Source organism: Marmota marmota, unplaced genomic scaffold, assembly GCF_001458135.2.
Source record: "Marmota marmota marmota unplaced genomic scaffold, marMar, whole genome shotgun sequence".
Classification (NCBI taxonomy): Eukaryota; Metazoa; Chordata; class Mammalia; order Rodentia; family Sciuridae; genus Marmota; species Marmota marmota.
The window spans coordinates 465,020-492,822 of NW_026000102.1; the positions used below are offsets into that span (position 1 = coordinate 465,020).

General features: G+C 60.7%; 1 protein-coding gene across 1 annotated transcript; it reads right to left on the reverse strand.

Annotated features, from left to right (window-relative positions):
- Positions 1-33: 33 nt before the first annotated feature.
- Tnfrsf1b (TNF receptor superfamily member 1B) lies at positions 34-27,082 on the reverse strand. Its single transcript, XM_015501364.2, has 10 exons — positions 26,905-27,082; positions 13,896-13,995; positions 12,188-12,316; positions 11,658-11,807; positions 11,262-11,355; positions 10,700-10,911; positions 10,136-10,213; positions 9,664-9,698; positions 5,684-5,891; positions 34-1,967 (listed from the first exon to the last, which is right to left on the reverse strand). Exons 1-10 carry the CDS (start codon positions 26,980-26,982, stop codon positions 1,690-1,692), a joined length of 1,362 nt encoding a protein of 453 aa, XP_015356850.1. The 5' UTR covers positions 26,983-27,082; the 3' UTR covers positions 34-1,689.
- Between the last annotated feature and the right edge of the window lie 721 nt (positions 27,083-27,803).

A 27,803-nucleotide genomic window follows, 5' to 3' on the forward strand; every position in this document is an offset into this window, starting at 1 on the left:
AACCCAAACTCAGACCCCAGCCAGAGCCAGGAGTCAATGTGTAAAACCAGAAGTTTATTTGCCAGCGGCAACACTATCGGGCACACAGTGCAAACTTTCACTCTCTCGGGATGAGCTGGCACAAGTGGGGAGACAGAGGTCACATCCAGAAAGAGCCCTTCCAACTCTAGCTCCCCTGCTGCGCAGGGCAACGCCCAGGAAGCCCGAGATCCTCCCAGGTCTGCCCACCAGGGGGCACACATGCCGTACCGCAGCGATGGGTGGGCTGCGGGCACAGACCCGGCTGTCCAGGCAGTGGGACATCTTGACTCAGAGTGGGAAGCCCTTCTTGTTTCCATGGTGACATCTGGGCTCTCCTACCCTCCCACACAGCTCAGCTGCCAAGTTCAAATCCAGTAGAATTTATCCACAAGGGATCCAAGTACCTGAGCTGAACTGGCCTCTCAACCCCTTCCTTCTAGAATCTGGCCACGGCCTTTCCTGGACACGCTCTGCAGGGCCCAAGAGCGGGCTGACCCTCTAATGGTGAAGAAGTCCTTGGCAAAAAAATCATCGGCCTCAGCTGCTCGGGGATGGGCAATTCAACACGACGTCTCTGGCCACGCAGACCCACGATACAGGACAGACAGGACTGGCTCTCAGCTCCTCATGTGCATGGGGGATCTCAGTGGGCACAGTACCAAGGTGGCTCGGCAGCCCCCCTGGGCCAGGGGGTGGGGGAGCACACCCCTCCGGAGGCTGAAGGAAGGTCCAGGCTGAGGTAGGAGAGAGATGGCTGCGGGGCCTTGGACCTTCCAGTTCCTGAAGTTCCCTGACAGGAGGAGTGGCCTTGGCATGGCTCACCAGACCCCGAGAGAGGAGGGCAGGACCCCGGGGACGTTGAGTCAAAGATGGAGGATACAGAGGCACGCGAGACCCCGGGGCTTTCTGTCTGGTTCGCACCGTACCTGCGATGCGGATGCAGCCGGGCTGGAACCTGGCGCCTCGAACATGCTAAGCCTGCGACCGCCGCTGAGCACAACCCACGCAAGCTCTGTCATCTTGCCCAGGATGCAGCAGGGGGAGCTGCCTGCTGGGGCCCTGGGCACCTAATGTTCACATCCAGGTACAGAATGGTACTTTCCAGGAGTCTGGAGCTAACCCAAGGGAATCCTGTCCCCTCCTGGGCTGCGGCCTCCTCTCTACACAGAACCCTCTGATCACAGCCTCCCCTGCTGGGACCATCTTGTGGCCTCGGCATTCAGGGTGAAGTGTCCTTTCTCCGTGGATGGTTCCCGCCGCACCCCTCTTCCCCAGCAAGCGCCTGAGAAGGGGAGGGTGCTGGGGTCTCCAGAAAGTCAGAGTTAGCAGAAAACCAAGCCAAACCAATCCCACAGGGGCTCCGGTAGCCAAGCTCCCAGGTCCAGCTGGTGGCAGGTCCCAGAGGGGCAAGGGCTTGTCCCAGGCTCCCCTCGGTCTGTGCCCCGCGGGCCCTCTGAGAAGGGCACACAGTACAATGGCAGAGGGTCCCACCATGCTGGCTGCTCCCCTCCCTCGGCCTGCAGGAAGGGCGAGGCCAGGGCTCTGGATGTCACTCAAGGAATTTGGCCCAGAAAGAGCCACAGAGTCTGGGGGTGGGGTCTATAAGGACCAGGGTCCCTCAGCAGGGGCCAGACCACTCTGGCAGTGACATGGCCCACGCCAGCCTGGTTAACTGGGCTTCATGCCGGCATCAGGCACGCCAAGGGGCAGGGGCTTCTCCGAGCTCTGCAGCAGAGTCTCTGGGGTCTCCAGCCGGGACTGAAAGGGGCGTTCTTCCCTGGAGAAGGGGACCTGCTCGTCCTTCGTGGAGCTCGAGGGGCTGGTGTCTGGGTCCCCCATCGTGGCGCTGGCTTGAGAGGAACACTGTAAACCATGGTCGGAGCTGCTGCAGACATTCACAATGCAGGTGACGTTGACCTGGGTCCCGTGGCCACCAGGGGAGGACTCTGTTAGGCACAAGGTGGGAGGGGGTGTCAGTCTGGGAGCCTTAAAGAGGGGGGACATCTTCACAGCTGCCTCCTACAAGAGGCAGACAAGACAGGCCGGAACAGCTCTATCCCTGGAGCCAAGACGGAGATTCTATACCAGCTCCGCTGTGTGACCCCAGGTGAGCCAACCGCCACCAGCCTCAGTCTCCCCATCTGCCCAAACCAGCGTTCCCACCTCCCTGGCCCAAGCCACCCAGCGAGCTAGGGCAGGTGCCAGTGTTCCAAGAACACACGCTCCCCACAGAGAACCAGAGGGCGGGAGGGGCAGGAAGCACATGTCACCAACACTGTCAGGCACCCGCGAGGAGCAGCTGCTGGAGGCCGCGCGGCCCGGCCACACCAAGAGAAGCCCCCGCCTTGCACAGTGTCTGTAGGCTGCCCAGAAACGGTTCCTTCTTGGAACCCCAAGTCATCTTCACTCCCCGCGAGCCCCTTCCCTTCCTGAGAGCTGCCTGGAGGATTCCATAAATCTCAGATTCCGGAAGGGGGGTGGCACCTCGTGACCACGCCGGAATGCCTCCTGCTGCCTTCAGTCTGACAATCAGATCCCTGCTCTGCCTCCACTTCTTGGCCAAGTTATTCACGCCTCAGAACTTTAGTGCGCTCAGCCATAAAATGGGGACAAGGTGCCCTATGTATCCCCTGTCAGGCAAAGATGACTGACCTGTTCACTGCTGTATCTATGGGGCCAGGGCAGCTCCTGGAGACAGTGACACTTGTTCACTGGGGTGGACACTGGCCCGTGTCCAGCTCCCTCGCAGCACCCACACTTGGGTACGCACAGGCCCGTCTCCCTTCCAACCTGCTCCTGCTCATCTCGGTTCACCCTGTCCCGGCCCCCAGCCGCTCAGACCCAGAGCCTTGGATTCTTTAATAGCCCACGACCCACCCATAAGCGACTCCTGCCGGGATCACCATCAAAGGTACCTTGAACTGCCCTACAACTGCCTGGGTGGCTGCCATTTGATCCCCCGTGACTGGTTTAAGCTCCTGGTTCCAAACCTGCCTCCTGCAGTCTGTTCCGTGGCCCCCAGAGCCAGGCCTTTAAAGGTGGCCGGCAACTGCTGGCTGCGCAGCAAACCATGGCCCCCCCAACAGCCCCCAGCCCTCCGGGCTCTCCTGGCCTGTCCTCCTGCTCCAATTCTCCCCTGGGCCCCTCCAGCCAACTCCCCTCCTGCCCCTCCTGGACTTCAGGCCTCAGCCTACTCTCGGGGCTCGCCCTCGGGCCTCACTCGGCTCAAAGGCCACTTCCTCCAAGAAGCCTCCCTGGCCTCCTTCCGTAGACACATGAGCCCTCCGTCCTGTCCACCACTCCCTGGGTCCTTCCCCCAGACCCTGGAAGTCGGGACTTCCAGACTGTCCCCTGCAATGTCCCTAGTGCCTGTAACAGAGAGGAGTGTCGAATGGAGGAAACGAGGCCAGGTGTGCCGTTTGGGTGGCAGCAGAGTTTTAAAGTGAACTGGCTACTGCCGTTTAAAAATCCAGCCATTGGCACTTCACACATTTGGCTCTGGGGGTGGCGCTCAGCGGCAGAGCACTCGCCAGCACACGAGGCCCTGGTTCCTTCGCCAGCAACAAGGGGCAAAACCCACCTGGACGTAAGGCCTCCCCTGGGAGCCACGTGCAGGAGAGCTGGCTGTGGCGGGCCACAGGGAAGCCACGTTCCTGAAGCAGTTGGCAGGAAGGACTTCAGGGGCAGCTTGCCCCACCTTCCTGCCCAGCGCCTGTGGCCACCTGAGTTTCCTAGTTAGTTGGTGAGGGACGGATGACGGGTGAGCTGGAGGGTGGACGTTCAGGGCTTCACACACAACATCCCCTGCTGCTGCTGCTGTTCCTGTCCCACGGGGCGCCCAGGTGAAGGGGCAGCTGGTTGTCTTCCAGTGCCCCATCCGGCCTGGCTCTCTGGACGCCCTCTGGGAACTGGGGGAGCCTGGGAGGGGGACAGCGGGGCCAACACTGCTCTTCTCAGAACAGCCCCAAACCAACCAGGCACAGGGAGGGCTGAAACTGTGGGGCCAGAAAGAAACTTCCACTCTGAGCCTCCAAAGAACCCAAATGTCACCCGAAGTCACCATGGCCTTTGCCCGTGGTGAAGGAGACTGTGGAGGCGGACAGGGCACAGCTCTGGGGTTCCCGCAGTGGAGAGGTGACCGGTGGGAGGGGGAGCAGGGGAGAGCAGAGGCGGTCGAGGCAGAGAGGAGGAATAGAAGCAGAAGGGAAAGAGGACAGCCAGGCATGGCCGGCGTCCACTCGGGGCCAAGGAGGAAGCCACGCGGGCCTGTGGAAGAGACCAGAAAGAGAATCCAAAAGCTGGACAGAGACCCAGAGCTGCCGTCCACAGCACGCTCATTCATGCATGCCACAAACATTCAGGCGCCCGCTCTGTGCCGGGCCCGGTGGGACCTCCCCAAGGGAGTTCTCAGGCAGGAGCAAGGGACACTGACCAGACTCGCCCCGACAGAGCGGGTGGGCTGTGAGAAGACGGAAGTGGGCAGCTCACATGGGCAGGTGGGAGCAGGGTGGTGTGAGCACCGGCCGCAGGCAGGATGCGCCACCCAGGGAGCAGCCGTGGGTGTGCGGTGACTGCCGCCGTCAGCGCCCGCCTGGAGGTGGCCCAGAGGAAGCTGGGCCCTGTCCAGCACCAAGCCGGGCACGTGCCACTTATCTCTCAGCAGCCCTGCCAAGGAGGTGGCATGGCTCATTTCTAGATGGGGAACCATGACCTGGTGGGGCTGAGAAGGCTGCTCAGATGCCCGTAGCCCCAGAGCAGCTGGGCAGATCCGGGAATGACCAAGCTCATGGCCAATCCCTGTGGCCCCACTGGCCAGGTGAGCAGGAGAGACGTGGGCCAGTCATCTGGCCCTCCCCACTGCAGAACAAACCCTAGGGGGCCCAGGGCTTTGGGGGAAAGCCTCTCGGGGATGCACTTGGTGTGGGTGACACCTGCCAGACACCTGTTCAGGACTGTACAAATGGGACAAGGTCCCCACAGTCCTGGCACCTCAGGCTCAAAGGGACCCACAAAAAGCTACAGTGAGTAGAGCCCTGGAAACCCAGGGGGCACTCCTGGCTCTTCTGTGTGCCCTTGAACAGGCTGCTTAGCCTCTCTGGGCCCCCGTTTCCTCCCCTGTAAAATGGGGATGAGGATGGCCATAGTGTGCAGGTTGATTTTAGGCATGTAATGTGCCCAGTATGGTGCCTGACGTACCAACGGCCTTGGTTAAAAGCATTACCAGGGCTGGGGCTGGGGCTCAGCGGTAGAGCGCTCACCTAGCACATGCGAGGCCCTAGGCTTGATCCTCAGCACCACATAAAAATAAATAAAATAAAAGTATTGTGTCCAACTACAACTAAAAAATAAATATTAAAAAAAAGAGCCATTACTGTCATCAGCCAGGCAGGTGCTGGGCCTGGGGCTCGGGGGCGATTCAGGGTGACCAGGAGCCCCTCACCTGGCGAGCCGCGGGAACACAGGGGCACCACCCCNGACAGGGGCACCAGCCCCTCCCTGCGGTGGACTGCGTGGCGGGGGGGGTTCTGGGACAGCTGTCCCGAGTGCACTTTTCACTTAGGATGATTTTGGCTGAAGACGGGTTTGCCGGGACACAATCCCACCCCAGGCGGAGGGGCCTCTGCACAGAGCGGGATGAGCCAGGGGTGCTCCTTCCTCTTACCCGAGCTCCCAGAGCTGGCCGGGGCCTCCAGGGACTCCTGGGCCTTCTCAGTGCCGGGCATCTGCGGCTGGTGCCTGTTGGGTGCGCCCCTGTCTGCGGCGCTGGCGGAGCTCTCCAGGGAGCTGCTGCTGGAGCTGGGCGCCGCGGTCAGCAGGTGCTGCTGCTCCAGCCCGGGCGCGTCCTGGCCCTTATCCGCAGGCAGGTGAGGCTGCGGGAGGAAGAGCAGTCAGCCCCCAGCCTCTCCTCCCCCACCTCCCGTCAGCACTGCAGGCTACACCACACCCCGGCCCCTGCTCTTTCCACACACAGCACTTTCTGGGAGGTGTGAGTTTCCGTGGTTTTTTGTGTTTCTATTATTAGCATCTAGCCACCCAGCTGGAGCCTGAGCCTGAGGAGGGCAGGGGCCATGTGGCCTTCTCCACCAAACAACGACCCAGGGAAAGCGACTTTCCTAAGGTCACCCAGGGCAGCAGCCACAAGCCAAATCCTGTACTCGCTTGCTGTGCAAACACAGACAAGTTACCTAACCCCTCTGTGCCTCCCTATTCTCATCTCTAAGGTGAGAATATGAACCTATGTCACAGGGCTGTTGGGAGATTCAACAGCTGAGCAGCCGAATGTGCTTGAGCAGCGAGCGGTACGGCCAGCTTCACACAGAAGGAGAGGGAGGACGGCCGGGCCCAGTCCAGCACATACAGCCTGAGAGCTAAGAAAAACTTCATGTTTTTATTTATTTACTTACTCACTTACTCACTTACTCAATTGTTTACTTAGGTACCGGAGATTGAACAAGGGGTACTTAACCACTGAGCCACATCCCCAGCCCTTTTTATTTTTTGTTTTGCGACAGGGTCTCTCTAGGTTGCCTACAGCCTCGTTAAGTTGCTGAGGCTGGCTTTGAACTTGGGATCCTCCTACCTCAGCCTCTACCCGGCGGTTTTCGTGTTTTTAAAAAATCTTTTTTTTTTTTTAAAGAATAATATTCCAAAACACATGACATTTTGGGCAGTGCAAGTTTCAGCACTTATAAACAAGGTTGGATGGAACGCGGCCACTCTCACTGTGCCGACTGACTTTCGTCCTACAAAATCAGGATTGAGGAATTGTCACGGAGACCATACCATCCACAAAGCTATCTGGCCCTTGGCAGGAAAGTGTGCTGACCTGAGTCCAATAAATCAGCGCAGAGCAGGGAGCCCTGTCATCGGGGGACCCTCAGCTGCCCCCGCTCAGTGACCCTTTCCATGGTGCCCCCCAGGCTGCCCTGTGATGCCCCCTAACGTCTTTCTAATAAGCCATCGGCTGGCATCTGAGTGCTGCCCACTGCCAGGCACCGCCCCAGGGCCCTCCAGACAGTGTCCCCACAGATTCTCCAACAGTCCAGTGCTGCCCTGGCCTTACAGGTTTGGAAATGGAGGCACAAAACGACTGTGTCACTTGCCCAAGGTCATGGTTAGGATGAGATACAGCTGGGCTAAAGCCACATTGCCACTTCTGGGTGGCTGGGGTTTCAGGTCTGGAGGCTCAAGACAAGCTCCCTGCCTCCAGACACCCAAGCTGGGCCATCGGGAGACCCCAGACCAAGGCGAGTCTGTCCACACTGACTAGCAGAAACTCAGGGCCTTGCCTCAGGGTCTGGGGAAGCTCTGGATCCCAGGAAAAAAGGAGATAGCAGGGCCAGGTTCTGTGGCTGCCAGGGCCGCTGTCCTACCCAGGAGGGGAGAGGGTCAGAGCAGAACAAGAACAGAGGACTGAACGGCTGATGGCTACACCTATCGCTGCAGGGACAGAGGGACGGTTGGGAGTCTTCATCTGCTATGGGGACAGACAGGGGACCTCACAGGCCTGTTAGCCCTCCAGAGCAAGAAGCCCCTCGGACCTCCCTCCAGGGGGACACAATTCCAGATGTGGCCTGAGCGGAGGCAGGAGTACTGCTGCCCCTTCCTGGGGCTGCTCCTGGCTGGCCAATCACCACAGTCCCCAGCTTGCAGCCCCTCTGTTCCCTGAAGCCAGCCTGGACCACAGCCTCTGCCTCTGGGCTGGCAGGACCCTGTGCGACTGACCCCATGAGGCCACAGCAGCCCAGCCAGGGTGAGTCCCATGCTCGGTACCACACGGCTGCCGAGAGCAGGAGGAGCCCAGCCCGTGCAGGGCCGCAGCTGCCTGCTGCACCCTGTGCCTCCCCAGAGTCCCCGCTGGCCCAGGCTCCCAGGTTTGGAGGGACAGAAGGCATTTCAAGTTCACGGTCAGATTCTGGCCACTGCCTGATCCCATCCTGCAGCCCTGCTCCGAGCTTGGTCAGTGAGAGGGAGCAATGAATGTCCCTCCTCACAGCCTCTGGGCAGGGGCTTTCTGGCCTAGGTCTCCCCCAGACCCCTACCCAGCTTCTGCTCCCAGGCCAAGCATGCTGCCCCTCAGGCCTGTCTGTGTATGTGGAGGGGTGTGTATCTAGAGGCTGAGGGTGTATGAGGCGCACACCCAGGAGCCTTCGTGTGCAGGATGGTGTGCGCACGCCTGGTGTGGCACTGTCAGAGTGTGCCCGGGGGAGGAGAGGCACCTAGGCTTGTGACCCAGGCCCCTCTCATCAGCTGGGCTTGCTTGGGAAAGTTACTTAACTTCTCTGGGCCAAGAGTCCTGGGCTAGGAAAGTGGGGCAACAACCACGTGACCTGCGTGTCACAGCGAGACTGGAAGGAGAAAGCCCGCTCAGCACAGCACCTGACGTCACTCTGTACCCAGCCAACACAAGCCCTGGTTACCACGGGAGGCCCGCCTGAGTGTATCTGGGGGTGGCTGCAGGTGCACTCACATGTTGCTTTTCTAAGCAGAGGAAGCCACTGTCCCCCGAGCGCTGGAGGAGCAGGCGAGCTGACTCACGGCTCATCCCGCCCCCGGGCCTCGTGGGGGAACATCACCCACGGGGCTCCCAGCAGGATTGCTACCAGCCAGCTGAGGGACGGCAGAGTGGGCACCAGCTCAGCGAGGGGCAGGGCCCCTGGAGGGTGACCAACCCCGAGGGCAGCCTTGCTGGGAGGGGGAGTGCCCAGAGCAGCTCGAACATCTCCTGGCCCAACAGGCGGGGTGAAGGTGGAGGCCGCCCGTCAGGCTACCTGCCGAAGCCAGTTCTGCCAACGGCCTGAGCACCTGACCCTGCAGGAGCGACTGCAGCTCTGAGCCTCAGTCTCCCCGTCTATAAGGGGGGGAGGCTGGTGGTCCCTGCCCGCAGGACGGGAGGATCTGGCACAGGCAGAGCGCCTGGCTTGGGTGAGCGGGTGCTGGCACAGACCTACACGTGTCTTCCCAGCCCCAGGTCAGGATGGCCTTGGAAGCTGGCCATGTGGGGCATCCACACCATGGAAATGAGAAAGCACCACAAATCAGGCATTGGGTCTTCTCCCCCTAGACAGCTGTCACCAGCCGCCACAGGGCTCTCGAGGGCTCTCAGCACAGGGGTGGGGCTGTCACCCTTGGGCAACACAAACTCGGCAAAGGGAAGGGGAAGCAGTCCTCCTGCACCACCACAGGACATCTGAGCACAAACATCGGGAAACACTGGCCAAGACAGGGTGGCAACCGGGCTGCTGGGGCCCAGCCTGGAGGGGACACTTGCTTTATCTGCTACTAGGCAGCTGTCACAGTGTCACTGAACTGAAGCAGGAAAAAGTGAGGAGTGGGGACATGAGAAACAGTCTGGCCCCCATCGAAATGCCGTAGGGTGGGGGCAGAGAGCACTGGGCAGGAGTCCAGGACGGGGCTGTGTGACCTTGGGTAAATCACTGTCCTGCTCTGCAACTTTCCTGTTGGCAAAATCAGGAAATGAAACTAGTCTACGAGATTTCAACAGCCTTGTGTAAACCCTGGACACTGGGCCACCCGGGGCTCTGCATCCGCTGACCCTGGACAAGAGAACAGAAGGCACTGCTTCTCACTGCAACCCGCCTGCTCAGAAAGAGACCTGAGGAGGGGCAGAGGGACACTCACCACCTTGGCTCCTCTCTGTAGGCAGGAGGGTTTCTCTACAAAGAGAGGGGACAAGTCAGGGAGGCGGCTTCCTGGGGCACGGCTCTCCACAGAAGGACCCCGACTCTCCGGCAGGGCCAGCCCCGTTCCTCCCTCTGCCCGAGCTGCTGGCAGCCCGCTTCTGCCCACACCCCTCCCGCCCTCAGTGCCCGCTCTCTCCTGGGCATGCTCTTGCCTGGTGGCCTGGTGCCCCCAGACTTTCTGGATAGGAACCCCAGACTCCTGTCCCCCTGGAGAGCTTCAAATGCCCTGGCCGGTCAGTAGCAAAGCTAGCGGCACTGCCCTCTGCCCAGGCTTAAGCTCCCACAGAACAGGGACTGTGGTGTCCAGATCTGGGGTCCGGGTCCATCTGAGCCCAAGGCGTGCCCAGGGAGGCTCCCGAAGGTCGTCCTGAGCCAGTGGGTGAGGGAAGCCAGGAAGAAAGGAATCTTACTTTTCTTCTGGGTGACGATGACACAGTTCACCAGTCCTATCATCAGCAGGCCCAGGGCTGTCAGCCCCACAATTAGTCCTAGGAAGAAGGGAGGCGCTCAGAGGGCCACAAAGACAAGCTGCACGTCCCAGTGGCACCGTGACTGAGGTGGCCAGGCTACGGCCCGGGAGGAGCCAGACCAGGCCTGAGTCCTTAAGTTCAATGACGAGCCCATCGTATATTTGTGGGCCACACTCTGTCTGAGGGCCACCAGTCTGAGTCCCCTGGCTGGGCAGTTCTCACCCCAGAAGGGAAGGCAACAAGATGACCAGGCCACACGGGTTCATCAGAAACAGGGATTATGAGACCATCTCCACGTTAGGCAAACAGCAGACCCTGGGGCACCCCACCCCGGGATTCCTAGTGACATCACCAGGTCCTGGAAGGAAACCAGTCACTGCCACCTGCATCCCAAGACAGACCCACATGGGGCCTGAGCACAGGGGGCTCTCAGTGGGACACAGAGAGACAGAGAGGAAGGAAGAGAAAGGAGCGGGGGAAGAGGGAGGCCCCTCTGTGGCCTACCGACTGGGAGAGAGATGCTCGCATTCTGCACGGGCAGCAGGAGGGAGGTGGACGGAGCCGTGCTGGGCCCTGGTGTGGGCTCCATGGACTGGGATCTTGTAGACACCGGCTGGTGTGTGCGGGCTGTCCCCGGGGTCACTCTCAGGCTGGGAGATTCAGATGTGCAGACGGCATCTGTGCTTGCGGTGCCGGGGACGGCCACCGAGTCACAGCTGGGGGAGGAGGAGACTTGATCAGCAGGCAACAGAGGCCAAGGGGCCTGGGGTGACCAGGCTCAGTCGTGGGAGCCAGGCCAGCCAGCAGGGACCCCAGCAGCCAGAACAGGGGAGTAATACATGTGTCGGACCCTCTCCAGGGTCCACTTACTCCTGCCCCCACCCCCTCTCCCTGTGTGCCCTCTAGTTTGACTCCCGTAGCAAGGTCCTGCTCACTGTCTACCCCAGGACCACCCCACAGAAAGCAATCCGGGCACCAGTGGCTGATGAGCTGCTCATGTCTCAGGCCCCACATCACCCAGGGACAGCCCCTTCTGCTCTTCAGAGCCAGGGACTCAGCCACTTACATGCGGTGGGGCCGGCAGACGTCTGTGGATGAAGTCGTGTTGGAGAACGTCCCTCGGGGACAAGGGTCACACCTCACATCTGAGGTTGCAGTTCCTTCAAGGGGAAAAGTGGAAGTTGTCAACAACTTGAACCCTCCATGCACAGGGGACCCTGCACTGGAGCCCCGGGGGGCCTGAGGGGCCCAAGGACCTCCTGACTTTCCAGCAGTTCAGGATTTACTCCGATCCACTCTGGATTCCCAGGCCCTAGTACACAGCAGGTGCCTAATCGGGAGTGCTGAAGGAGGGAATGAGGGGTGGCTGGATGGACAGATGCCCCTGGCTGGGCTGGACTGATGGGTTGACACCTGTGACATCCACGGGTGTCTGTGGAGGAGAGGCCCAGGGGTCTCGTACCTGGTCTGGACACGCCGTAGCCGGGCGGGCACCTGCGCATGGCCAGGCAGAGCCCGCAGCTGTCCTGACGCTTCAGCACGCAGTACGAGCCCGGCCTGCAGGCACACACGCGGTTCCGCATCTGCGTGCAGGCTTGGGTCTCCACCTGACCTGGAGGAGGGACAGGGAGCTGGGGTCATTCCTGCCTCTGCCACGCCTGCTCTGCCCTCCCAGCCTGCCCAGAGCCACAGGGAGCTGGCCTCAGGACCCAGGTGCACCCCCCCACCCAGGGCACAAAAGGCCCTGGCCACCGAGACTCCCAGGCTGCTCCCTGCGCCACTGGCTCCTCAACCTTAATGTGGGCGCCGTCCTCCCACCGCCATCCGAGCTTTCTGCTCCAGGGGATTGGACAAGGGGCTGGTGAGGTGGGGAAGGGAGGGGCCATTTGGAAGCTGGTAAGGAGCTGCAGGGTGCCACGCATGCCCGGGGGAGGGAAGTGCCAGGTGGGGTGCCAAGGGAGGATGGGGCCACCCCTCCCAGGGCCCACTCACCAGACTCGCAGGGGGACCGGCAGCTTATGCACTTGTCGACCACATTCCAGACCTGGGTGAACGTGCTGTCCTCGCAGGGGACACACACGGTGTCGGAGGTCTTGGTGCACAAGTTTTTCACATGGTGGCCTAAGGAAACAAGGGCCACCGTGGTCTCAGCAGAGTGGAGCTCTGCCAGGACCCCAGGCTCATCGGCTGTGCCCGGGGTCCCCAGGTGCCACAGTGTTGCTGGGAAGGCCTTCGGCGAAGTTCTAACTCCTCCTCCGCAGCTCCTCCTCGTGGGCACCTCCAAATCCCGCGCCCCCTGCTCTCTCAGACGCCGGAATCTGCCCCAGAAACCTGCTGTCAGGTCAGAACTGGCGGCCAAGGCCTTCCCTCTTGATAGTTTTAAAAACTCTCCTGCAGCAGGAGGGGAAGGCCGGAAGAATGTGGCCCTGGGACCCCAGGGAGGTGAGGGCAGGGGCCTGAGGCCTGGGGAGGGGACGGGGTGGGAGAACACCCAGGCAAACCCAGGGCCCTCACCCTCCTGACCCATCCCCAAGATCTAAGTGCTCTGCTAATCTAGTAACTTCTTAAACAGACCCTGCCTGGTAACAGAAGGAAAAAGTCCCTTTCCCGGGTGTCTATTAAAGTGGCCATGGGTGTTAACAGGTGACTCATGTTGCTACCCACATCACAAGCTAATGGCCCAAAGTCTCCGGTGGCTTCCAGCATCTTAGGGAATAAAATCTAACCCTGCCCTGGCCCCCGCCTGCCTCTTTATCCTCATCCCGGCCTCCTGCCCTTCTCCCACCCCGGGCCACACACATTGCCCTGCCATGCAGGCTCCACCACAGGGCCTTAGCACCTGTCACTTGTGCTTGGCCTGCTGTTCCCCACATAGCTCAATCCCCTTCTTCTGGGCTCGGCCCAATGTCATCCTCTCAGAGACCTCCCCAGGCCATGGAAATGGAGGGGCCACTCCATCTGTCTCCACCAGCCCCACCGTGCCCTGCTTCCCCCCAGCACCTACTGACAGGACCACGCGTCCATTAGAAAGCAGACTCCACCAAGGTAAGGAGTTTGTCTGCCCTGCTCTTAAAACACACAGTAGGTGCCCTATAAAGGATTCTGTCTGCCCTACACTTAAAAAATACAACAGGTGCTTTATAAATGCTACACGAGTGAATCACAAACATGATTGGCTGCATGAAGGGCAGACATGGGAGGCAGCTCCCCAGCTCTCCCCACTGGGCCAGGACTCAGGTCCACCATCTGGGAAATGGGTTCATTGAATGAGATACGCACTGAGCACCTACTATGCACCACGTACTGGGGACTCAGTGGAGACGAAGGCACAGTCCCTGTCCTGGAAGGGCACACAGTGAGACCAAGGGAGAAACTGGGCCAAAAGCCCATGGTGCAAAAAGAGCTGCCAGGGGCCAGAAGTGTGGGGCAGGCTGACCCCTAGAGGAGGGGACAGCTAACACAAGGACTGAGGGATGCAAAGGGATTGACCACAGCAAGAGCCGTTGGGAAGAGCTCCAGGCAGAGAGGACATCATGTACAAAGGCCCAGGGGCCCCAGGGAGCCCAAGCCAATGCACGGCACTAAGAGTTCAGTAAGAATTGAGGGTGATGGCTCTGCCCCCAACCCCTCAACACATGCGCCCTCCAGGGCACAGCCCCAGGGTCCCGGCCAGCCCAGAGGCCCCGCGGCTGCTCCTTACCAGGCTGACACTTGCTGCAGCAGACCTGAGCCGTCTCTTGGTAGTACTCGTTCTGCCGGCACGTGTCCCCAGGTTCCAGGGCATAGGGCATCACGGCAAGCTGCAATTGGGGAGGCGAGACAGCCGTCAGCGAGGCAGCCGGTCCCCACACCCAGCACCCAGGTCCTGCCTGTGAGCGCTGCCCTCCTGATGGAGCACCTGTCAGGGTGGGACGCAGGGGAAGGGGGGCCTGGCCTCCTCCGCCTCCATCCTCCATGTAGCACACAGTCTGCAGGTGGAGGCACAGAGCCAGAGGGCGGGGCTGCCATGGTGACTGCTGGGGCGGGGCTGGCAGGGTGACTGCTGGGGTGGTCCTGCCCTAGCCTGCAGCCCGCGGGCAGAGAGCGGCCAGGGGAAATGCACATGCCCGCAGCCAGTGCTGCGATCCTGAGGGCTTCTGGGGCTCGGGCGCCACTCGGATCCCTGTCACCAGCAGGGTGGCCGTTCCTGGTAGCCACTGTCACCTGGTAAGGGCTCTCGGTTCCCTGGCCTCAGGATGGGACCAACTCTGGTGCACCTCCCAGCCCGGAGCCCCGGGAACCAAGCCAAACCTGGCTCCAGCTGCCCCCACTCAGCCCTGCTTCGCCCCGTCCCCTGCCTGTCCTGCTGCCCCAGGGCCCTTCTCCATTAAATCCCTGTCGCAGGCCCCTGTCCCAGGCTCAGCTGTGGGACCTCAGCAAGACCCACCTCCTGGCCACCCGACGCAGGGTTGCTTCCTGTGGCTACCACAGAGAACAGGAAACGGAGGCACAAGGAGGGCAGGTCACTTGCCCAAGGTCCCAGGGCCAATGACAAGAAGGACTTTAATCCCGACTTCACCACTTATGATCTCAGTACTGGGCCCCCGCCTCCAGGAAGAGAGAGCAAGACAAAGGAATGAATGAGAAGAGAGAGAAAGGAGAGAGGAAAACAGCACTTCCACGGCACACGGCCAGACAGACGGACAGACTCAACCTCCTCCCTCGGGTCTCTGAGTGACCTCACTACTGTGCCTGTCCCAGGGCCTTGGCCACACACCCCTCTCCTGCCCCTCCTTTCAAATGTTTGAGACCGGCCATCCGGGCTTTCAGGGGCAGGCATCCATCAGCCGCCTCTGCAGGCCGTGAGCACACCCGGGGCTGGACATTTACGTGAGGCCAACGTGGGCGTGTACGTGTGTCTCCAGGCCAAGAGCTGACTGTACGCACACACCCAAAGGCAGTCCTCCAGACACCGCCTTGGAGTGACCAGGGTGGCCGTAGGTCAGAGTTGAGGGCTGGCGGGTGTCCCACCAGCAGCAATCACGTGTGGGCAGGAGCTCAATAAACCTTTATTAAGTGAGATAAGGCTTCCACAGATAAGGGTAGTCAGAGAGGCCAGGTTTCTTTTCCTTATTCCATCACTTACCAGCTGAGTGGCCTTAGGCAAGGGCCTCAACCTCTCTGACTCTAATTCCTAACACAGAAGCAAGTGAGATATTCAAAATATTTGCCAACACAACATGAGTGCTGACCAGTCACACTGGACATCAGCTGTAAACAAACCACCAGAAAGATGCCAGCTACCACCGGGCAGTGGAGACAGGCCAAATTCCCATGATCCAAGGGGGGTGGGACTCCCACTGTCTTCTCTCCCTGTCCACAGCACTGCCTGGGAGTCAGGGCTGCCCAGCTTGGAGGGTCACTACAGTGAGTGACAAGTGGGCCCACGACCCAGCCGTCTTCCCAGTTCAGCCTGGTGGGCAGCACTGACTCTCTGGCTGCTCGTGGCGTCATGCCAACGGGGCAACGACCCACAGGGCTGGGTCCTGCTGCAGTCCGCACTCCTCCCGCCCCACGCCTGAGTTGTCTCCTGCTTCCTCTGCAAATTCCTCTGAAGGGCCCTCAGCCAGCCAGCAGCCTCCCACCCCCACCCTGCAGGAATCACCCCGATCCCGAATCCTGACCCTCCTCCCTCATGGCTCCCAGTGGACAGGGCTGCCACAGGTTGACTCTCCAGGTGACCCTCCAGATGGCAGGACACTCTGCCCAGCGTGGCATGGATGGGGCTCAGCCGTGGCCGATCTAAGCAGGGGGCTTCATTGCCATGTCATTCCCTGGCCTGCGTCCAGGCCACCCTGCCCCTCCAGGCCCAGTCAGCTCTGGCCAGGTGGGAGAGAAGCAGCTCGCTGGGGCAGGGGAGGCGGGCCGTGCTGCAGCACCCAGAGTCTGAAAGAGCAATGGCAAAGCCCTCTGGGAACTCGGGAACTCGCATGTGCAGGGGTCCACGGGCACATGCATGTGCACACGCAATCCCAGGACTTCCTCCCTCCCAGCCAGGTGACACAGCAGGTTCCCAGGCACCCTGGACAAAAGGTGAAGCCAGGGCCAGGAGCCATGGCAGAGCTTCTCAGCATGTGGAGCCTTGCTGCTGGTGGCCAAGGCTCCTGGGGGCCTGTCACTGTGCTGACTTCCACTCCCACCGCAGGGGGATCTCGGGGCCCAGAAGCTGTACCGTTAGGAAAAGGAGAAGGAGGAAGAGCAAGGAGCCCCTGCGGTGACCGCGGGCTCTGCTGCCCAGCGTGATCTGATCTGATTACTCAGCCCCATGGTGGAGCAGGGTGGCCTGGGCAGGGCCGGGGGACAGCACCCGGGGACCCTCTGTCTTCACAGCTCCTTCAGCACAGACCATTCAACTGGACGTTAACTGCCCCAAGGGCCGGCCTGCCCCCAGGCCCCACGCTGGCCCTCCCAGGGGAGCAGCTCCTGGGCTGGGAGGAGCTGAGGTGCCAGCCCAGGGCTCCTGGCAACACTGCCCCCCATGGCTTCACCCCTGCACAGCTACGGGAACCGTGCTCATCTGGGACGTGGGCAGCTCCAGGCAGCCAAGAGAAATCCTGCGCCGTCTGGGGGAAGGTTTCCCGTCAGGGGCGAAAGGCCTGATGGGAAAGGGCCCTGCCGTGGCCAAGTCTGGGCTCTCACCCTGGCACGGCCCGAGCCTCCTCCTCCCAGTTCGTTTCTTGTCTGGAAGTTGCTGTGAACAAGCCTCCTCGGCTTCCTCCTGCTGCTGGTGACCCACCCACTGTCCAGGCCCCAGCCCCCCAGCAATCTCCAGGCCTGTTTATCCTCGGGACACAGAAAAAGAAAAAAAAAAAAAACCCTCAGCTCTGTCATGGCCAAACAATGAGGAACAGAAAGCCCCTGAGCAGGACAGAAGGTCATTCCCTCCACGCAGCCTCCTCAGAGCAGGGCGGAGTCCAAATGACAGCCCTCGGAGCTCAGGGGCACCACAGGGACCCAGCAAGCTGGAGGGCCCAGAAGTCCCCAGAATGTGGCAGCGGCCTCTGGGCGACGCAGGGCCAGGGGGCCGCCAGCTCTCTTGTTTGAGTTGGGGGGTTCAGATTCACACCCCACCTGCCCACGGGGGATGTGACGCTGTAAAATGAGGAAATTCAACGGCTTGCACGCGATTCTGTCAGCGCGTTCAGCAGACACAGCCTTTCAAACCCCGTGGAAATCTGGAAATCACGGAGGAGAGCGAGCACCATTGAACACGTGGGGAATCGTGAGCCAGCCGTGAGGGGACTGGAGAAGAGAGACACGAAAGATGACGATGGCTGATCAGTGATGACAAAGACAGAGGTTTCAGAGGAGAATGACAGATGGAAGGAAAGAAGGAAGGACACCGTCCCTCACCCTAACGCCTGCAGCTCCTCCCCTGGCCTCAGCCTCCCGTGGGCCTGCTGGAGGAACACTGGAGGGGATAAGAGTCTGGGAACAGATGGCCAAATCGCAGAGGCTGGGGTCTCAAGTGGCCCATCAGAGGATGATGTGGCTACAAGTCCTGGCAAGACAGTGAGCTTGGGGACCAGGCACAGTGGTGCACGCCTGTAACCCCAGTACCTTGGAAGGCTAAGGCAGGAGGACCGCAGGTTTGAGGCCAGCCTCAGTAACTTAGTAAACCCTGTTTCAAATTTTAAAAAGGGCTGGGGATGCAGCTCAAGGGTAAAGCACCTGTGAGTTTAATATCTAGCACCCGAAAAAAAAAAAAGAATTTAAGTGAGCCTCAGAGGCCTGCTGGGGCAAAGCTCCAGCGTGACCAGACCTCCAGGGTCCAGCCGGCTCCCCTGGGAAGCTAGACCTGTTGTCCTGCCCTCATGCCCTGCCTCTTCCCACCCTAAAGGACTCCCAGAGCACAGTGGTGGACCAGGCCAGTGCCAGTAGGGGCCAGGCAGCTGCACAGGTCTCTCTGGTTTGGGGGTCTACATCACCCCTTGGGGCCTGGACAGCCTGGGACTGGTGCTTTGTCCTGCGCACAGACGGAGGTCCTGCCAGAAGCCAAAGTGGGGGCTGTCAGTTCTTTCTGTTTATAAATAGAGGAAGGAAGGAATGGGGGCAGGCCTGGGGAGGAGGAAGCGGCTACCACCGGGAGGGGTCATGGGAAAGTAGTGAGGCTGCAGCCCCTGTTCCTCTGCCCCCATCCACGCAGCACCTGGGGACTTCGTGGCTCTCTGACTTTCCAGAAATCCCCTCAGATGCCACCTGCCTTGGGAGCAGGCGCACTGCCAGCCTCCCCCAGAGAGCCCCCCGGGATGGGATCTGCCAGCAGAGGCAGAAAGGGGTCACAACGGGGAGAAGGCGGCAGCGGGGAGCTTCGGGCTCGGCGGGTAGAGAGCACTCCTTCACCTTGGCCTTTACATAAGCTGAGAGGGCTGACCGCCACTGCTCAGACCCAGGAAAGGCACCTGCTGTGTGCGACACGGTGCTGGGCACATTCACATGCTTCCTCTTACCCTGTTCCCTGCACCAAAGCCATGAGGCCGGGTTGACCCCATTTTACAGACGTAGAAATGGAGGCTTCAGGAGAATCAATGCCAATTGTCTGAGGCTGAGAAGTTGATAAGAGGTGCTTGTGGCAGTTCCATCTGCCTCCTGCTCTCCCCCAATTCTATACCCTGTGGTCTTGTCCTGCTCCTCAATTTACAGGGGCCCCCAGAGGGGGTGACTCTCAAGAATGCAGTAAGCAAGTGTGGACATTTCGGTGACTGTCCCAGGCAAAAGGGTCTCCAGGGCCTCGGGGCAGACACCAAGGCTATGGAGAGAGGCAGGGGTATCTGCCCGAAGACCCGAGGACCCGCGGACCCCCATGCATGTGGGAACTGTTTTCAAGCAATAGAGAAACCACATCATTTGCATGGCAGCTCCCCAGGGCCCTGGGGCATGGTGGGGGGGTAGCAGAGGTGCTTAGCCTTGATCTTGGGGATTTGCAGGAACCCTGTGGATTGTGGGGTGCAGCCACATCAAGCCAGGCTGTCACATTGGAGACCCATCTGCCATCACGGGGACGAACAGAGTCAGGAAGGACCAACCACATCACAGGCAGGCAGTCCAAGGGTGACAGTCCCACCCCCAGCCTGCTGCTTGTGATGTTGCTTTAGAAGTGAGCTGGGCAGACAGGAAGCCTGGGCCGGGATCCAGTTCTTGGGGCCAGCCTTTGTGCTGTGTGACAAGGTACAAGAATGCCGAGGCGTGGTCCTTGCCTCCAAGCAATGCTCAGTCTAGCGACAGAGATGTCCCAACCCCTCCCTGCTGTCACCTCCCTCAAGGCCCGTGGCTCTGCCCTTCTCAGCCTCCCATGGCCCCTCGGCGGCACCCAGGCATCTCTTGCCACCTCCTTGCTCTCTCCCCCACCTTTGTTCCTTTGCAGATGGACCTAAGCCACCCTCCTCACTGGCCCCCGGTGAGCGTTTCCACGGGCACCCACTGCCCTGGGGCCGGAGCACAGCCTCGGTAGCTGGGTGCCCCGTGAGCCTGGCCCTGTCAGCACCTGTCACTGTCTCTGGCCAAGAGCAGCTCCTGACTCCAGCACCCTCCTCTCACCTGCTGTGTCCCGCAGGGCTGACCCTCCACTACCACCTCAAGGAAACCCCGGGGTCAGAGTCCCCTCCTGAGGGTTCTTGTGACCACCCCATCCCTTTACTGCCCAGGCCAGACCATGTTTTAGTTACTTTGTTCACCTGTGTCCCCCTCAAGGGGCCACAATTCCCCGACACTCTACCATAAACTCTGAGCCAGACACCTGGCCTTACCCAATTCTGCCACTCTCCTGTCTCTGTTTTGTCAACTGTAAAAGGGGACAGGGCAGCTAAGATTCAACAAGTCGATCCACATGAAGGTCTGGGTACTGTGCCTGGAGGCAGTGAGACTTCCTGTCGCTGGTCACCTTTATCACTCGCTGCTGCGTCCAGCCAGGGCTCACCCCAGCAGGTGCCTGAGAGATGCTGCCCGGCTCGGCAGATGCCCATGTCTTCACTTCCAATTATTTAAAATGAGCTGGCCTTGGGGGAGTCCTGGGGGGGGGCATTCCCAGGGGGGCAGATTGAGGGGCAGTTTTCAGATCCCAGCCCTGCACGGTGGCTGGAGTCTAAACCCTGGGGCAGAACCTCAGCCTCAGTAAGCAGTGAGACCCTGGGCTTAACCTCCAGCCGCGGTCACCCACCCCCAGCTGGCAGGAAGATGGAGGGGCTCCGTGCTTTCAACAACTGGGCCCTGCCTGGCCCCCGGAAGCGCCCCCTGGGCAGCAGCACTCGGCCTCCCAGCACCTCGCGGCCCTGATGGGAAGCAGCAGAGACACACGGGGTTCCACCGGACCGAAGCGGGAAGAGCAGAGGGGTCCTGAAAGGTGCCAACAGCAGAGCCAGGAGGCCTGGGGGTCCAGGCCCCCAGTGCCCCTCCCACACCTGAGATGGGCGGGCAGCCAGCCCTGCCCAGGGGACCCAGCTTGGGGTGACCCTGGCTGGCCTGTGACTGAACAAGAGCTCCAGGAACACTTGAGGATCAGGTAGCTCAGCTCAGGCGGGGGCAGATCTAAGGCCAGAGGGGCCTCTGTGGTAAAATGAGTGGGGGGACAGAACCCCTCCCTACGTCTAGGTCCAGTCCGGAGGCCACTTCCTCCTCCTCCCTCCCATACCTCCTTCCCGCTCTGCTGCTTTCTCCAGTCCTAACCCTCACCTAAACCACTGCCGCGGCCTCCTAATGGGCCTCCCTGCCTCCAGCCTCTCCATCCCATCTGTGCTTCACACTGAGGCCACTGTGGGTCTTCCTAATTCACTCTCTGCCTGTCTCTCTCTTGCTCAAAAAACATCAATGGGGGCTGGGGATATAGCCCAGTTGGTAGAGTGCTTGCCTCCCATGCACAAGGCCCTGGGTTCGATCCCCAGCACCACCAAAGCAAAAAAACATCAATGGCTCCCAATGCCTCCTTCTCCATACAGAATCTATAAACTAGAAGGCCTGGTTCTGCATCCAGACTGCCTCCCTCCCGAGCAGGCAGCCTTGAAGAGGTTGCTTTTCTGTGTGGTTTTATTTTTATTCCTTCTTTTAATTTTATTTCTGTATTGGTGGGTGCTGGAGAGAGAACCCGGGGTCTTACACCTGCTGAGCACATGCACCGCCACTGAGCGATGCACGCAGACAGTTCTGTGTTATCCTAACATAAATAAATAAACAAAGGAGGTTAACAAACCTCAGTCTTTTCATGCATAGAATAGGACTGAGAATAGTGTACACCAGAATTATAGTTGTTACAAATTCTTTTTTTTTTTTAATTGGTTTGGGGGATTGAAACCTGGGCTCTTCACCCCTGAGCTACATCCTGGGCACCACCACCCTTTATTTTTGGAGACAGGGCCTCTCACTAAGTTCCTGAGGCTAGCCTGTGATTCTCCTGCCTCGACCTCCCGAGTAGCTGGGATTACAGGCGGGTGCCACTGTGCCTGGTGGATGCTGCGGTCATTAAATATAATTAATGTCACTTCTTCCCTAAACTGGACCCACCCAGAGCCTCCCGGGCCACCACTGGCCCTGCACACTCCCCCAGTGACACAGTCCAGCCTCCCCTCTGCTCTCCTGCCTCCACACCTCCCTGTCCACCACCGAAGCTGGGACCCCACTGCCCCTCCCAGGATTCAGGGGGAGTTCCCTGAGGGGCACTGAGGAGGGCGTGATGGGGGGAGACCCAGGAAGGTGACAAGGCAGGCTGACAGCCGACGGAGGCAGGTGGATCCGCGGGGTGAGGGGCGGTGGCCGGGGAGCATGGGGACTCCTGCCAAGGGAGGGAGCTCAGGAGCGGGAAGGACCAGCAGGAAGGAGCAGTACTGGGGCTCGTGAACCCAGAGGAGCCGGAGACACAAGCCAGGACAGTTGGTGACAAGGTCACCAGGGCCTCTGAGAGTGGCAGACAGAAGCCCGGGCTGTAGGGCAGCAGGAGGAAGGACAGGCAGAGCAGCTAGGATGCTGGCACTGTCAAGTCCAGAGCTGGGCCACCCGAGCCTCACTCCACGCCCAGCCTGACCCCCTGGTCACCACCCAGGCGAGCACCTGGGCTCACAGGATCCTCAGGCTGACCTCAAGCTGGGGCTGAGTAGCTGAGGTCTGGATCGAGTGACCAAGTTCTCCTTCAGCTGAAGCTCGGCCAGCGCTGGCCCAGGCCCCAGCCCCGCTCCATCCACGGCCGGGCCTCTCCCAGGAGGCCTCCCCCGACAGTTGGGAAGATGTTCTCACACACTGCCCGCCACCCTGAAATCCCTTCCCGCGCCCTCTCACCCTCGGGCTCACTCAATTCCCTGACCCCTCAGCCACCCTGCAGGCCAAGGCCAGACGGCAACAGATTCTGAGCTGCTCTGGACAGCAAAGGAAACCAGGGCCCCCTGGGGACTTCTGCCCGGCCGCTGACCAGAGAGCGGAGGCCAACCCAGAGGACAGAGCGAGGCTCACTGGAGGCCCCAGCTCTCGGAACAGGAGCCTTGGGCCTCGCCATCCCTCTGCGCAGCAGATCAGACCCACTAGTGCCTGGGCTGCGAGGGGACACCCCACACCAGGTGTGGACCGCTGGTAGGCAGGCCTTCTTATTCTTCACAATAATCAGTTGTTCATAAACCTCGGCAGGCAACAGCTACAGAGCAGCAACGGAGGCCCCCAGGAGCAGAGGTCACACATCCCCAGGAAGGCGGGTGGGACAGAGGACAGAGCTGCAGCCTCAGGCCAGCCGCCCCCACCCCCTTGGCCGCACGCGCACCCCCAGGCAGAAGGAAACCCACTCCTGCAACGTGCCTTGCATAACGGCGCCTTGAAGGGACACTTCCTCCTTCCCCGCTCTCAGCCGAGTGCCCCAAACCACAGTGGCGTCACCACCCGTTGTGAGGTCACAGGGTGTCAAGGTGGAAAAAGACCGAGTGCCCCAAACCACAGTGGCGTCACCACCCGTTGTGAGGTCACAGGGTGTCCTGGTGGAAAAAGATCGTGGGCCCCAGGGGCTGGGCCTACAGGTGACAGCTGGGGGGATGGGACGGTGGCGGGGCAGGACTCAGAACCAGGGCCCGGGGGCAAGTACCTGTTCTGGGGACACGGGGAATCTTCGAGGAAAACGCCTCGACTTCCCTGAACCTGTGGGCTCCCAGACAGGGCCCTGCAGGGGACAGGGCGGCCGGGCTTCCCAGCATCCCAGCACGGGCAGGGCCTCGCCTCTGCGGAACAGCCAGTGTGCGCGCCCAGGGGCAGTGGGCAGGAAACCCAGGAGCCCAGCTCTGCCTGGGGCCCCTGCACCTCGGCTTCAGCCAGCTCACAGGCGGCCATGAACCTGGTGCCACTGGGGCCTGCGTCAAGAAACATTCCAGCCAAACCAAGTGGCACTGAGGTGAGCGCGGAGGGACTTGAGCAGTGGGAGTGCCCGGCTCCTTCCTGGGGAAGCACAACCCCCACTGGACCCTGAATCTGGGATCTTTGTCAAACCTACTCAAAGCTGACTCCACCACTGAGCCACATCCCCAGGGGTCTCGCTAAGTTGCTCAGTGGGTAAGTGCCTCTGGGTTCCATCCCCGAACCAAAAAAAACAGGGAAAATAAAGCAGATCAGGGATGAGGGTACCTGCTGGGGATTATAGGTCAGGTGATTTATTGGAGCAGAAGGAAATGGGGGCGTGAGAATAGGAGAAGTCAGTGTGAGACCACACAAAACAAAAGGAAAAGCAAGTGCAAAGGCCCTGAGGTGGGCAGAAAAGCACCAACCTGGCAAAACAGGGAGGGTGAAGCTGATGGGCAGCCAAACAGCACAGCAGGCGGGCGTCAAAGCGCCTGCCCTTCCGACACACAAACACTCTGAGTGCTCCTTTAGGAAGCACTGGATGGGAAGAACCACAGTGTCACCCAGGCCTGGAGGATAGTGCTCCAGGGACTCACTGGGCTGGGCCCAGGACAAGAGTCGGGGCCACTCTCTGACACAAGAATCCCAGGCGAATTCTCTCTCCAGGTCAAGAGATGAGAAAACAGAGGCAGAAACAAAACAGATGAGAAGCAAGGGCAGTTGGGGCGGAGCCAGTAAGGTCTGGGGTCTCCTGGAGGCTGGATCCTGGAGGACTGGCCTGGGGTCCTCAGAGCAGGGCCCTGGGCTGGGCATGGAGTAGGCATCCATGAGTGGTGGGGATGGGTGAGTGACTGGCACTGCATGAGGGTGCCTGGCCATCTGGCCACTGCCCTGTGAAGGGATACCCGATCACCAGGTCACACCCTCAGTCAGCACAGAGATGCCCAACAGGGAAATCAGGCAGGGGACAAAGGAACAGAGATATGGTGAAGCAGGAAGGGGCCCACAGGGCCAGCAGGTGCCTCAGCTCCCAGACTCCACTCCAGTGACTGGTTCAGGAGCCCCCACTCTCTCTCCTGCTTGGCTCCTGATGAGGAGGCCAGCAGAAGCCCCTCAGCCGCCTCCCCAGACATCAGGGGCCCTGCCATCCGCAATAGAGGGCACCAAGCTCTCCCCCACCCCGCCAGCTTCCCTGGCACTGATTTGGCAAATGGACGAATAACCGAGGGAGCGGTGCCTCCCACGGCTGGAGAATGCAGCTGTTCCAGGGGAGCCTGCCACACCTGCAGCCACTCAGGTCTCCTGGGGGCTCTTTCCACAGCTCAACCCCGCTGAGCAGCTGTGGGGACACAGGCCTGGGGCAGCCCTGCACTCAAGCCCCATCCCCACCCCCAGCTCGGTGATGGCCGGAAGTGCCACGATCTCTCTGGACCTGTTGCCACATCTCTCAAAGGGAACAGCAGCGCCCATCTCTTAGGAGCCGCTGGAAGGCAGGCTTCAGTGTGATTCTGAGACAAACTGCCCAACACTTACGTGTCCAAACACCAGGAGCCATCGTGGTACCGATCATGAGAAGGAAGAAGCCACAGTCCAGCCCTCAGGACCCTTCAAGACACCAGGGTTGGGATACAGAATGGAATGTGTCCTCGAAGGGAACAAAAGGCCATGTACTCAAAGACCAGATAAAATCCCAGTGGGAGAATGCAGACAGCCTGTCCCAGAGAGGGACAAGTACAAATGGCCTGGAGGGACGGGGTGAGGGTGGACCACGGAGAGGCCACAGCGTGGACAAAGGCAGGTTTCACATGGGCCACCTGGCCGTCAGTTTCAGGGATGCGGGGTATAGGGAGAGCAGATACCTCACTCTGGCCTGGGATACACGGGGACTTTCCGTCTTGGCCACTGGAGCCTGGAGGCAGAGAGGTACACCGGGCTTGAGGAGGGTCTCCGTCAAGGAGGACCCATGGGGAATAGGGGCAAGGGCAGGAGCCTGGCTAGGAGTCTGGCAACCATCCCGAGAGGCAGGGATCTGAGCTGGGAGTCGGGGTGCTCAGGCAGGAAGCGAGGGAAACCCCTAGAGCAATCCAACTCCCTCAGCTGGTGTCCTGCAGGCCCCGGGCCTGCCTCATCCCCTGCCAGGAGCTCACATGCCAGCCAGGGGCTCACCCAGGCAGCCCCAGCTCAGGTGCAGGAAGGCAGTACCTGTGACAAGACCCAAAGTCCTCAGTCAGGATGGCCACCATAGGCCACCCACAACTCACACACGGCCCTCAGAACTGGAACTGTCCTGATCCAAAGGCTATCCTGGACCTCCCCTGGGGCAGCCCCTCAGGACCCCTCCTGGTACCCACTGAGTCAATTCTAGTCTAAGAGCCCCCCCTCTTTCCTGGAGAACTGGGCTCCCTAGCCCTGGATCGGGGTGTCACCTCCTGTCACCATAGCAGCCAATGCCATCCCCACGCTCCACCCTACAGACAGGTCAACACACCCTGTGTCCATCAGGGTGGGCTCAGGAGGAAGGAGGAAGGCACACCTTGGGAGAAAGACAGGGATGCCCTTTGAGAAAAGAGCACCCCCCCCAGTCCTTCCAATGACCCCCAAGCCCTCAGGGCCTCAGTTTTCCCTCCGTAAAACCAGGTTAGCCCATCTCACCAGCCACGGAGAAACAGGACCCCCAGCCCCCTAGAGATCCGGCCTTGCTACTGTGGGTGTGATGTGAATATTGAATATCGGGGTCTCTGTTGTCTTCATCCTCCTGGGGCCCCTTGGAGAGCACCTCTGCCTTGCTTGATGGCCAGCCAAGAGGCCCCGCCAGGGGCCCTGTCCCGAGCTCACCAACAGACCCGCAGGGGCCCCAGGACCTATCAGGGGAGTCCCGGGAGGAGCTGGGCAGGGGCAACGGGGCGGCTCGCTACACACCTGGCCCGCAGCCTCCAACACGCAGCCCAAGCATTTCTAAGAAAGAGCAAAGCCCTGGCGCGGAGGAGGAAGTCTTCTGAAGAGGGCGCCTGCCCTGGGCAGTGGGGACAGCGCCCCAGACAGCCCCCACCCCGCCGGACAGGAGGGAAGGGCTGCCCCAGCACCGCAGGGGAGGAGGACGGGGGTTCTGGGTCTAGGGGGCTCCAGCTGCTCGGCCCCAAAGTCCCGGCCCGCGCGGGCCCAGGAACCGAGGTGTGTCCCCGAAGGCGACAGCGATGCTGCGGAGAACCCAGTTCCACCCGAGGCGCACGTGTGCCGGGCCCACGGTGCCCAGACGGTCCCCATAGGCGCGTGGCGCGTCCCAGGGAGCAGGTCGGAGACCCTGTCCTCCCAGCCCCTCGGCACCAGGATGGGCACGGTGGGCTCTGTCCCCTGCGGCCGCGCGAGTCACCCACCTGGGCGGGCACGGCGTGCCCCGCCGCCCAGAGCTGCAGTCCGACGGCCAGCACGGCCCAGAGGGCGGCAGGCGCCATGTGCGGCGGCGGGTCCGGCGGGCTGCGCCCTCGCGCCCAGGTCCCCAGAACCTCTGCTGGCGCCGCGCTCCCCTCCGGAGGCTGCTACTGAAAGCGAAAGCCCGCGGGGCCGCGAGCCCCAGGGCAGGGGCGGGGCCACCGAGGACACGCCCCACGTCCCTAAGCCGCCCGCCGCCCCGCTCTCCCCCACCGCTGCGAGCCACCCTTCCAGCGGAGGGCAAGGGACCCGCACTGGGGACGGCTGGGCCTCTTCTCCTGCCCTCCTCCACCGACCCGCCTCGGTTCCCAGCAGCCACCCCTCCAGAAGGGTAGGACCACCTCGGAAAAACATGCCCCAAAGCTGACACCTGTTGTAGGGGACCCAGGGCTTCTAGATCATTCGCTCGTTTAGACTCTGGAGCCAGATCACCTGCCTATGAATCTCTGCACCTCACAGGACCTTTGGGAAGATACATGATATACACAGTAGAGTAGGTGCTATGTGTGCTTATAAATAAATGTCTCTGTCATGTAAGGAGCACTGTATAAGCACTAGCTGGCCCTCCCCTGACCCCCTACCGGGGACTAAACCCAGGGGCACTTTACCACTGAGCTGTATCTCCAGCCTTTTTATTTTTAATTTTGAGCCGGTCCTGCTAAGCTGCGTGGCTGGTCTGGAACCTTTGCCTCAGTCTGATGCTCCCCCTGTGCTTTTGCTGTTCTTACTACTTTCCTTTTGTTCCTCCTTAAACATTCACAGAACCCTTTGGAATGAGCCAGATGCTGCCCTGTCCTTCCTGAGTCTTCTCAGCTGGCAGGTAATCAGAAGCTGGTGGAGGAAG